The sequence below is a fragment of the Passer domesticus genome, chromosome 26 (assembly GCF_036417665.1).
Source record: "Passer domesticus isolate bPasDom1 chromosome 26, bPasDom1.hap1, whole genome shotgun sequence".
Classification (NCBI taxonomy): domain Eukaryota; kingdom Metazoa; phylum Chordata; class Aves; order Passeriformes; family Passeridae; genus Passer; species Passer domesticus.
This window is the reverse complement of record NC_087499.1, coordinates 4,556,150-4,567,945: the sequence shown is the minus strand read 5'-3', so window position 1 is coordinate 4,567,945 and position 11,796 is coordinate 4,556,150. Positions and strand designations below refer to the sequence as shown.

Sequence of the window (11,796 nt, the reverse complement as noted above, 5' to 3'; positions counted from 1 at the left end):
CGCCGGTGGGAGGGGCTAAAGAGCGGGTGAAACCAATTGAAGAGCAGGAAGTTGGATTGACAACGCAATTAACCAATAAAAGGACGGAAAGCGGGCGGTGCCGACCAATGGGAGCCCCGGCTTTGTCCTATATGAGCGCGCGCGGGGCCGCGGCTGCCGCCATTTTCACCGCTGTCGCGCTCGAGCCTGCTCTCTGCTCTTAAAGGGGCCGCGTCGCCTCTTTAGGGTTTTTTATTCAGTTTTCCGAGCGCCTCCGCGCCGTCCGGGTGGGTCCGAGCCCCCCCGCCACACTCCGCCGCCGCCATGAGGGAGATCGTCCACATCCAGGCGGGCCAATGCGGCAACCAGATCGGCGCCAAGGTGAGCGCAGTGGGCCCCGCCTCCATCCCCCGCCGGGGCGGCGTTGCCTCTTTAAGAGCTCCCCCCATCCCCCGCGCGCCAAGACAAAGAGTGACCCAAACCAGGGCGATTTTACCCCAAAATCGGAGTTTTCCCCCGACAAAAGCGTCTGTGAGGGAAGGGGGCGGTGCTGAATGGGGCGGGTTTGGGGTGAAAATGGGGAGATTCTGTCGCTGAATGAGGATTTTTGGTGTCCGAACGCCCCCCCCCCCCCCCCCCCACGCGGCCGCAAAATGGCGGCTGAGGGCGGCGGCCCCTAACCGCGGCAACTTCGCCTCCAAAATCGCCTTTTTTTCTGGTGTTTAAAGAAAAAATTACTATTTTATCTTAATTTAAATGACTATTTCGAAGATTTGGCCGCGAATGGTGCTTTTTGCCCGTAATCGAAGGGGTCTGGCTGAGGATGGGCGGGGAAGGCGCCAAAATGGCGGCGAGGAGCCCCGAAATTAAAGGATTTAACCCCAGAATTAAGCTTTTCGCAACACTATACTCATAATTAAATTTAAAACCTGATTTGCTTCGTTTTTAAAACACCATATTTTAAATGCTGCGTTTTCACATTAAAATCGGTTGTTTTCACCCCATAATTGGGTATTTTCGCCCTATAAAATCTGCTATTTTCACGGTAAAACCGTCCAATTTTACCTCAAAAATGTGCATTTTGTGCACTAAAATAGAGATTTTTGACCCCCAAACGGGGCGTGACGCTCGGAAGGGTCAGACCCGAAAATGAGAGGATTTAACCCATTAAAAAAACGGCTCAAAATCCACAATAAAGATTTTTATTCTCTAAGAGGTGTGTTCCCATTTTTTGTTCCAAATTCTGGATTTTTTTTTTATTCCGTAAAATAAAGATTTTAAAGCTTCTTTTAAACTGCAGGATTTTATGACCAAAATTGCTTTTTATTCCTTAAAATGGATTTGGGGTATTTGAATTGCAATATTCATCTCAAAAATTGCTGGTTTTCTTACTTTGAATCAGCTTTTTTCTCTGAAATGCCCGTTTTATGCGTAAAAATGGATTATTTTATTTTCCAAAAAAAAAACCGGTTTAGTTCACAAAGTGTCAATATTTTGGATTTAAGTGGGTTTTTTTCATTTTTGAAAGGTTTTTTGGTACAAAAATGGAGCTTTTTGGCCCGAAAACCATTTTTTTTTCCAGCCCCAAAATGGAGCTTCGGAGCTCCAGCTCAGCATATTTGTTTTGTAAAACAACATTTTGGTACAAAATCAAGATTTCTATCCCCAAAACGTGGAGTTTTGAGGAGAAAAAGGGCTGGATTTATTTTCCAGGAGTAGAATTTGGGGTTAAAACGGGGATTTTTTGCAGCTCGGAGGGAGCTCCCAGCCCCAAAATGGAGGTTTCCAGCCCCAAAATGGAGGGTCGGGGGAAGAATCGCAGCTTTGTGCTCACAAATCCGCTTTTTTGCTTGCCACAAAACCACCACTTTTTCTGTAAAATTAACGTTTTATATGTATAAATGTTTTTTAATACGAACTGGCAATTTTTGTCCAAAAAAGCGTTGTTTTAGGCCTCGGAATTTGCATTTCTTCATACCAGAATGCCAAATTGTTTTGCTGCTTTAAAAATCCCTTTTTTCCCCTGAATATTCACTTCACCCACCAAACGGCCTCCTTTAACCTCCTTTTTTTTTCTTTTTTGAATGTAAATTTTTGTCGAAAAACAGCTCATTTCAGCCCCAGCCCCCTCTCTTTGTGTCTCCAGACCGCATTTCCTGCCCCCGAAGTGAACATTTCCATTTCCTGCCCCACATCGAAATCTTTGTTCTCCAAAATGCCTCAAGTTGGAGTTTTTAATCCTAAAAAACAATTTTTATTTCTTTTTTAAGTTTTGGGAAGGAGGTTTTGAACTGAAATTATGATTTTTAGGTCCAAAAAAGGATTTTTATTGTACAGAAAATATTGGTATTTGACAAGTCAAATTTACTCTCAAAAATGGTGTTTTAGCCCCAGATGAACATTTTTTAGCCCAAAGTTTGTAAATTTTACCCATAAATATTCTTTTTCTCTTATAATTCATATCTCTGTCCCTAAACTCTCAATTTCTGCATTAAACTCAAATTTTTTCATCAGAAATTGTTAATTTTAACCCTGTATTTTCCAGGCATCAGAATGCAGATTTTTTTTTTGCCCAAAAACGTTGATTATTCAAGTTTGATCTTTATAAACTCTTTTTTTTTTTCATTTGCCCAAAATCTTTATCTCAAATTAATTTCTTTTTGAGCCATTTCTTTCATACATTTCCTGAAACTGCCCTTTTTTAACCCATTTATCCCATCAGCCCAAAAATCCCTATTTTTTAACCCATTTTTGCTCACAATGCCCTAAAATGACGGATTTTAACCTCACTGTCAAAATCAATATTTTAAGCTCATTTTCCCACTGTATTTTTATCTCACATTGCTAGTTTTTAAACCCGTTTTCCACACCTTGTGTCCAAAATTGACATTTTTAATCCTTTTTATTCTCAGACCCCGGAATGGTGGTTTTTATATAGATTTTTTTCCCCATAATCACCAAACCACCATTTTTATTTCTAGTTACCTTTTTTTTAATAAATTAACAATCTCAAAATCAATTATTTTTTAACTCAAATTAATATTTTAATTGCATTTTTCTTTCCACAGTCTCCAAATCCCCATTTTTTGTACATTTTTTCATCTTTAACCCCAAAATTGCCTTTTTCACCTCATTTTCCCCCTCACGCTGCATCGCCCCCCCAGCCCCTCGGCCCATTTTAACCCAAACCCCCCACATTTGTGGAATCTCAACTTCAAATACAAAATGTGGAGCCCCCCGAGCTGACTTTGAGTATAAAATTCCTGATTTGGGGCGATAAAAAGGCCGTTTTGGGGTGCAAAAAGCCGATTTTGGAGCGGTCGGTTTGAATTTTAACGAGTTGCCGCCATTTTCCCGCGTTCCCGCCCTTTTTAGGGAGCGGGACCGCGCTGCCCTGGCCACGCCCCTCCCTCACAAAGCTCCTCCCACTTCCCTTCCCCACGCCTCCAAAGCACCAAAAAATCCTAAAAATCGCCTTTTTTACCCCATAAAGGGTCATGCAGTGGCTGTGCGTTGCGGCCACACTGTTTTAGAACCTTATAACACCCTAGGTTTTCTTTTAATTTTGTCAAAATCTCCATTTCTCAACCCAGAACAGGTCCTGTCTGTGGGGGAGGTCTTGTGGACCCCGCCTGTCACCTGCCCATGCCCCCGAATTTCTTTAAATCCCTAAATTCTTCTGGTTTTCCCCAAAAATGCTGCCTAGGGGAGGTGGGTGGGGCCAGACTTACATCTTACTATTTCTATAAGGTACCAGAAGGTTCTTTTTTTTCCCTCAAAATAAATATCAGGTGGCACAAAGTGGGGGTGGCCTGCCTCCACAATGCCTCCAATTTCCTTTTAAATCCCAAATTGTTTTTCTTTCAAATCTAGATTTTTTTGTGACTTAAGTGCCTTAAAACCTTAATTTATTACACTAAAATTATGAATTTTTTTAGCCCCAGATCCTCAAAATGGGGTCCCAGGGGTATCGAAGTGTCTGTGGCCCAGCTGCCCCCACCTGTCCTTTGGCTCCACCTCCTTTAATGCCAGTCACAACCCCAATTTCTACTCACTACCCAAAAATCCCAGTTTTTAACCCCCAAATCGCCTTTTTTTTCCCCAAAATTGAGTCTGCTTTGGTCTTGGCCCAGCTGACCCCACCCCTTTTAACCCCACGCCCCCAAACCGCCTTTTTCTACCCAGATATCCCCGTTTCTCCCCCTAAAATCCCAATTTTTTTCCCAAATCCTCATTTTTCCCCCAACTCAGGTCTCAGTTGTCACAAAGTGGGCGTGGCCAAGCTGATCCCACTCCTCCCCACGCCCTGCCCCTTTTACCCCTGATCCCACCCCAAGCCCCCCTTTTACCCCCTAAAATCCCCATTTTTTCCCAAAACCTTTGGGTTTTTTCCCAAAATCCTCAGTTTTTGCCCCAGTCCCACTTGTGGGCTGTCCCTGAGCTGTCCCCTTGTCCCCACAGTTCTGGGAGGTGATCAGTGACGAGCACGGCATCGACCCCACGGGCACCTACCATGGGGACAGCGACCTGCAGCTGGACCGCATCAGCGTCTACTACAACGAGGCCACAGGTGGGGACACCTGGGGACGGCTGGTGGCACCTGGGGACAGCTGCCACACTGCCCTTCCCCTTCTCATTGTGTCACTTAGTGCTGGGTGGCGCTTGGTGGCATTTGTCATCTTCCCAGTGTCACTTGTCCCGCTGTCACCTTTCTTTGTCACTTTCCTTTGCTATCACTTTGTTGCTTCCAGTGTCACCTCCTCCCCCCCACATTGTCACTATTTTGTCACCTTCCTATGTCACCTCATCCTCCCCATTGTCACCCTGTCCCCCTTGTCAACCCCCAATGTCACTTTCCTGTATGTCACCACTTTGTCATCCCTATGTCACTGTGTCCCCATGGTTCCCCCTCAGTGTCACCTTTGTGCTGCTGTCACTTCCCAGTGTCACTTTGTCCTTGTCTACGCTCTGTGCCACCTCATCTCCTGGGTACCTCAGTGCCACTCCTTTCTTTGTCACATCGGTGGGGTCACACTGTCCTGTCACCCCCAGTCTGGTCACCCATCAGTGTCACTTTTCTATTGTCACCTCGCAGTGTTACCTTGTCCCCTGTCACCTTCCATCCTGCCGATCCCCTGGTGTCCATTGCCACCTCCTGTGTCACCTTGTGACCCCCCTGGTGTCACCTTGCAGTGGTACTCCCCTGGTGTCGCTGCATCCTGACCCCACCCAGTGTCACCCTGTTCTGTGTCACCCACCCACTGTCACCCTGTTCTATGTCACCCACCCACTGTCACCCTGTTCTCTGTGACCAGCGTTTTGTCTCCAGTGTCACCTGTCCATTGTCACCCCCCGTGTCCTCTGTGACCCCCACCCTGTCCCCAATGTCATTTGTCCATTGTCACCTTGTCCCTGATGTCCCCCCAGTGCTGACTGCCCTTTGTCCCCCCTCTGTGTCACCCTGTCCCATGTCCCCTCCGCAGTGTTTCCTGCCCATTGTCACTTGTCTCCTCCTTGTCCCCATGTCCCATTCTCGGTTACTCTGGGGCAGTTTTCAGGATGGCTTTAGAGAATTTGGGTTAATTTGAGACTTCAGGGTTATTTTGGGGTTGCTTTGGGATGATTTCGGGGTAATTTGGAGAGGCTTTGGAATGATTTTGGGGATTAATTTGGGAGGGTTTGGGGTGATTTGGGATGGTTTAGGTTATTGGGGTGGTTTTGGGGTGAGTTTGGGGGTTTGGAAGTGCTTTAGGGTTGAGCTTTGGGGAGGTCTGGATTGGATTTAGGTCATTTTGGGGTGTTCTGGGGCAATTTTGGGTGCTTTAGAAATGAGATTGAAGTGATTTTAGATGGCTTGGGAGTTATTTTAAACATTTTGCAGTAAATTGGGAGGTGTTACAATTTGTTTTGGGTGGATTTGGAACCATTTTTGGGGTGATTTTTCCTGGGTTTGGGGTGAATTAGGGTGATTTAGGGTAATTTTGGGGTGGTTTGGGGGGGATTGTGGATTTTGGGGGTGAATTCAGGTGGATTTGGGGTGGGTTTGAGGTGATTCCACGTATTTATGTGGTAATTCAGGGTGGTTTGGGGTGATTTTGGCTCCTTTTGGGGTCGATTTTGGGTGTTATTCCAGATGTTTTGGGACATTTCTTGTGTTATTGGGGTGATTTGGGGTGTTTTGGTGTCGGGGTGGTTTGGGATATTTTGGGAGCAATTTTTGGTATTTCTGGGTTAACTGAGCGTTTTGGGGGTGGTTTTGGGGTAATTCCAGGTGGGTTTGAGGTGATTTTGATGGTTTTGGGGTAATTCTGGGTTGCTTTTGGGATATTTCCTGGTGGTTTTGGGGTAATTTTGGGAGGTTTTGGGGTGATTTTTAAATAGTACTGGATTGTTTTGGGTTATTTTCAGGTGTTTTCTTGTAATTCCAGGCGTTTATTGTGTGGTTTGGGTGTATTTAGGGTGATTCTGGGTGGTTTGGGGTTAATTCCGGTTGGTTTTGGGTTGAATTCTCTGGGTTTTGGTGACATTTTTGTTGTCCCCAGGGGGCAAATACGTGCCCAGGGCCATCCTGGTGGATCTGGAGCCTGGCACGATGGACTCTGTGCGCTCCGGCCCCTTCGGGCAGATCTTCAGGCCTGACAACTTCGTGTTTGGTGAGTGACACACCTGGGATGTATCTGGGGGCACATCTGGGACACCTTGGGGACAGTTGGGGACAATTGGGGTCTCCTGGGGACATTGGGACATACTTGGGGGTACCTTGGACACCTTGGGTATCCTTGGGGACATTTGGGATGCCTGGAGGCACATCTGGGGACATAACTGACACACCCCAATGGCTCACTGGGGGACACCTGTGGGCACATCTGGGGACATCTTGGGCATGGTTGGGGACATGTGGGACACACCTGGGGACATTGGAACACACATGGGACACATCTGGATATCTTGAGGGAATGCTCAAGATATCTGGGGACTCTTGGCACGTGGCAAGGACAGCTGTGAACACCTGGGACACACCTGGGGACATCTGTGGACACCTCACGGCTCCTGAGAGCATCTTGGGGACACCTGGGGGTTGCTGAGGGACATTAGGCATACCTCTGGGTATTTGGGGACTCTTGAGGGACATCAGGTTCACTTCAAGACACACTTGGGGACATGCAGCAATATTTGGGGCAGCGGGGGACATGTGGGAACACACCTGGGACATGTCTGGGACAGCAGGGGGTGGCCTCAAGGGATGGCATGGCCCCAAAGAGGAGATGAAGGTCCCCAGGTGTCCCAAGGGTAGGGTTGGAGGTCCCAAGGGTGGCATGAAGGTCTGCAAGTATCCCCCCAAGGTGGGTTTGAAGATCCTTAAGGGGTCTCAGGGGTGGAGTGAAGGTCCCAGAGAGGAGGTTCAGAATCCCAACTGTCCCCAAGGTGGAGTTTAAGGTCCCTGAGGATTCCCAAGTTGGGGTTGAACCTGCAGTGTGGGTTTGAAGGTCCCCAAGGTCCCCCACAGGTGGGGTCAAGGTGCCTTAAGTGTGACATGAAGGTCCCCAAAGAGGACAGAAGTGCTTGAGGTCCCCAAGAGTGGGAGGAAGGTCCCGAAGGTGGTGAAGAGTTGCCTAAGGTCCTCAGAAATAGTTTGAGAGTCCGCAAAGTCTTCAGCATTAACCTGAAGATCTTTAAAGGTGATTGAAGGTTCTGCGAGGTTCCCAAAGGTGTTTTGAGGGTCCCTAAAGTCACCTCGAAGACCCCAACCCAACTCTTCATCGTCTGCACCTGGCCAAGGGTCACCACAGGGAGGGGCTGAGCGGGGGGGTCAGGGATCCTCAGAGGTGCCTCAAAGGTCCCCAGAGATGGTTTGAAGGTCCCTAAAGTGGCTTGAACATTTTCAAGGTGGAAATGGAGATGCTCATGATCAATAAAAGGTGATTCAGGGTCATCAAGGTTGGGTTGAGGGTTCCTAAAGATGGTTTGAAGCTTCCTAAGGTCCCAAAGGTACTCCGAAGGTCTCCAGGTTTGAGGGTCCCAAAGATCCTCCAAGTTGGTTCAAAGTTCCTCAGAGGAGATTTTGAGGTTCCCCAAGGTGGTTTTGAGGTTTTTGAAGTCCTAAAGATGGTTTAAAGGTCTGCAGAGGTGGTATAAATGTTCTCAAAAGCAGTTTGAAGATTCCTAAAGGTGGTTTGAGGTTCTTGGAGTCCCTAAAGATAGTTTAAAGGTCTCCAAAGGTGGTGTAGAAGTTCTCAAAAGTGGTTTGAAGGTTTCCAAAGGTGTTTTGAGGTTTTGAAGTCCTAAAGATGGTTTAAAGGTTTCCGAAGGTGGTGTAAATCTTCTCAAAAGTGGTTTGAAGGTTCCCAAAGGTGGTTGAGGGTTCTTGAAGTCCTAAAGATGGTTTAAAGGTTTCCAAAGGTGTTGTAAATGTTCTCAAAAGTGGTTTGAAGGTTTCCAATGGTGTTTTGAGGTTCTTGAAGTCCCTAAGGATGGTTTACGGGTCTCCAGAGTTGTTGTAAAGGTTCCCAAAGGTGGTTTGAAGGTTCCCAAAGGTGGTTTGGAGACCCCAACCCAACCTTTCCACCCCTTTTCCAGGCCAAAGCGGTGCCGGCAACAACTGGGCCAAGGGTCACTACACAGAGGGCGCCGAGCTGGTGGACTCTGTGCTGGACGTGGTGCGCAAGGAGGCCGAGAGCTGCGACTGCCTGCAGGGCTTCCAGCTGACCCACTCCCTGGGCGGCGGCACCGGCTCGGGCATGGGCACGCTGCTGATCTCCAAGATCCGCGAGGAGTACCCCGACCGCATCATGAACACCTTCAGCGTGGTGCCATCCCCCAAGGTGTCGGACACGGTGGTGGAGCCCTACAACGCCACGCTGTCCGTGCACCAGCTGGTGGAGAACACGGACGAGACGTACTGCATCGACAACGAGGCGCTCTACGACATCTGCTTCCGCACCCTCAAGCTGACCACGCCCACCTACGGCGACCTCAACCACCTGGTGTCGGCCACCATGAGCGGCGTCACCACCTGCCTGCGCTTCCCCGGGCAGCTCAACGCCGACCTGCGCAAGCTGGCCGTCAACATGGTGCCCTTCCCGCGGCTGCACTTCTTCATGCCCGGCTTCGCGCCGCTGACCTCGCGGGGCAGCCAGCAGTACCGCGCCCTCACCGTGCCCGAGCTCACCCAGCAGGTCTTCGACGCCAAGAACATGATGGCCGCCTGCGACCCGCGGCACGGCCGCTACCTGACGGTGGCCGCCGTCTTCCGCGGGCGCATGTCCATGAAGGAGGTGGACGAGCAGATGCTCAACGTGCAGAACAAGAACAGCTCCTACTTCGTGGAGTGGATCCCCAACAACGTGAAGACGGCCGTGTGCGACATCCCGCCGCGCGGCCTCAAGATGGCCGTCACCTTCATCGGCAACAGCACGGCCATCCAGGAGCTCTTCAAGCGCATCTCGGAGCAGTTCACGGCCATGTTCCGGCGCAAGGCCTTCCTGCACTGGTACACGGGCGAGGGCATGGACGAGATGGAGTTCACCGAGGCCGAGAGCAACATGAACGACCTCGTGTCCGAGTACCAGCAGTACCAGGACGCCACGGCCGAGGAGGAGGAGGATTTCGGCGAGGAGGCCGAAGAGGAGGCCTGAGGGGTTTCTCCAGAGGTCCTGATCCTCGGCAGTATTGCTCCTCCCCTTCCCGGTGTGTTGTCCAAGAGAGGCGTCAACCGGTGGGCGGCGCCTTCGGTGTCATCATCATTGTCCTTCATCATCGTCAGTGTTGGCCTTGGTCATCGGCGGCGGCAGCGGAGTCCCCACCCGACCTTCAGCGTTGCCCTCACGGTCTTCAACCTTCATCATCGTCGTCCTGGAAGAGTCCCCAGCCTTCAGCATTGTCCTCATGGTCCCCAGGCTTCACCGTCACTGCAGAGTCCCCAATCTTCATCATCGTCATCCTTGAAGAGTCTCCAGTCTTGATCATGGTCAGAGCTCCCAACTTCTGTCATCTTCATCTTTAAAGAGTTCCCAATTTTCAGCAGCACTGAAGAGTTCCCAACCTTCATCATGGTCGTTCTTGAAGAGTCTCCAGTCTTCATCACCATTGAAGAGTTTCCAATCCTGATCATGGTCAGAACTTGCAATTTCCATCATCACTGAAGGGTCCTCAAGGTTCATCATAGTCAAGGAGTCTCCAGCGTTCATCATCCTTGAAGAGTCCTGAGGGTTCATCATCCTCCTCCTCACAGAGCCTGCAGGAGCTCCTGGCCTTCATCGTGGTCCTTGCAGAGTCTTCGATCTTCATCATCCTCAGCCCTTGGTCTTCATTGGGGCTGGTCAGTTGGCCTTGACCTTCATCACAGTCATCCTCATCATGGAAGAGCCTCCAAGAGCTCTTGACCTCCAGCCTCATCCTGGAAGAGCTGCTGACCTTCATCATCATCATCATCACCACCTGTGCCCCTCCCCTGCTGCCACCACGGCCTCGTCCCCTCCCCCGCTCCACTCTGGCACCGTTTCCTCCCTTTTTTGTAATTTTTCCCAAATTTTATTCTTTTTTTCCCAATTTTTTGGTTCTTTCCCTCTTTCTTTTTGTCATTTTTCCTCTGTTTTGGTAAATTTTCCCTCCTTTTTTCCCTCATTTCAGTCTCATAAATTTTTATCATTTTTCCTCATTTTTGGTCAGTTTCTCAATTTTTAGTCTTTTTTTCCATTTTTGCAATTTTTGCTCTTTTTTCCCCCTGTTTTTGCTCACTCTCAGCCCACTTCCATTCCTTTTTCCCAACTTTTGGATCCTTTCAGTTTTTGGTTGATTTTCCCTATTTTTGCTCATATTTTTTACCCTTTTTTCTCCATTTTGGGTTCGTATTCCTCAATTTCTGTTCATTTTTTTCCCAATTTCTGTTCATTTCTCCCCATTTTTTGCCCGTTTCTCCCCATTTTTTATTTGTTTTTCCCCATTTTTGTCTGTTTTTCCCCATTTTTGTCCGTTTCCCCATTTCCCCCCCGTTTGTCCCCGATCCCGTCGCCGTTCCCGCTGTCCGGTCGCGCTCTCCCGTTTTTGGATGGTTTTGTTTTTTTCCCGTTTCTTTCGTTTTTCATATTGAAAAGTCGCCCCCGGGTCCGGAATAAACTCGGGATGGAAAAGCCACCACGGGTGTCACCTGTGTCACCTCCTGGGTCACCTGGGGGGTCTGGGGTCACCCGAGGGGTCCCAGTGTCACCTGAGGGGTCCTGGGGTCACTTTTAAGGTCACCTGGGGGGGTCTCTGTGTCCCCTCCTGGGGGTCCCCAATGTCACATGGGTCACCCAAGGGTCCCCAGTGTCACCTGGAGGGTCTCAGTGTCATTTTGGGGTCACCTGCATGTCCCTGTGTCACTTCAGAGTCACCCAAGTGTCACCTGGAAGGTCTCATTGTCACCTTGGGGGTCCCCTGGGGTCACTGGGAGGGGTCTCTGTGTCATCTCAGGGTCACCTGGAAGGTCCTGGGGTCACCTGGAGGGTCCCAGTGTCACCTGGGGGGTTCTCAATGTCACTTCAGGGTCACCTGAGGGTCCCCAGTGTCACCTGGAGGGTCTCAGTGTCACTTTGGGGTCACCTGCATGTCCCTGTGTCCCTCCCGGAGGTCCCTGTGTCGCTTCAGAGTCACCCAAGTGTCACCTGCGAGGTCCTGGGGTCACCCGAGGGTCCCCAGTGTCACCTGCGAGGTCCTGGGGTCACTTCTAAGGTCACTTGGGGGGTCTCTGTGTCCCCTCCTGGGGCTCCCCAATGTCACAGGGGTCACCCAAGGGTCCCCAGTGTCACTTCAGGGTCACCTGAGGGTCCCCGGTGTCAC

General features: G+C 49.5%; 1 protein-coding gene across 1 annotated transcript; it reads left to right on the top strand.

The window, feature by feature from the left end:
- The first annotated feature begins 148 nt into the window (after positions 1 to 148).
- TUBB (tubulin beta class I) lies at positions 149 to 11,112 on the top strand. The gene is made up of 4 exons (XM_064399496.1): positions 149 to 360; positions 4,441 to 4,549; positions 6,522 to 6,632; positions 8,557 to 11,112. The coding sequence occupies exons 1-4, from the start codon at positions 304 to 306 to the stop codon at positions 9,612 to 9,614; spliced, it is 1,335 nt and encodes a 444-aa protein (XP_064255566.1). The 5' UTR covers positions 149 to 303; the 3' UTR covers positions 9,615 to 11,112.
- The last annotated feature ends 684 nt before the right edge of the window (positions 11,113 to 11,796 follow it).

Coding starts and splice junctions, on each gene's coding strand:
- TUBB (XM_064399496.1), top strand. CDS start 304: ATGAGGGAGATCGTCCACATCCAGGCGGGCCAATGCGGCAACCAGATC. Junction 361..4,440: donor GCAACCAGATCGGCGCCAAG/GTGAGCGCAGTG, acceptor TTGTCCCCACAG/TTCTGGGAGGTGATCAGTGA. Junction 6,633..8,556: donor GCCTGACAACTTCGTGTTTG/GTGAGTGACACA, acceptor CCCCTTTTCCAG/GCCAAAGCGGTGCCGGCAAC.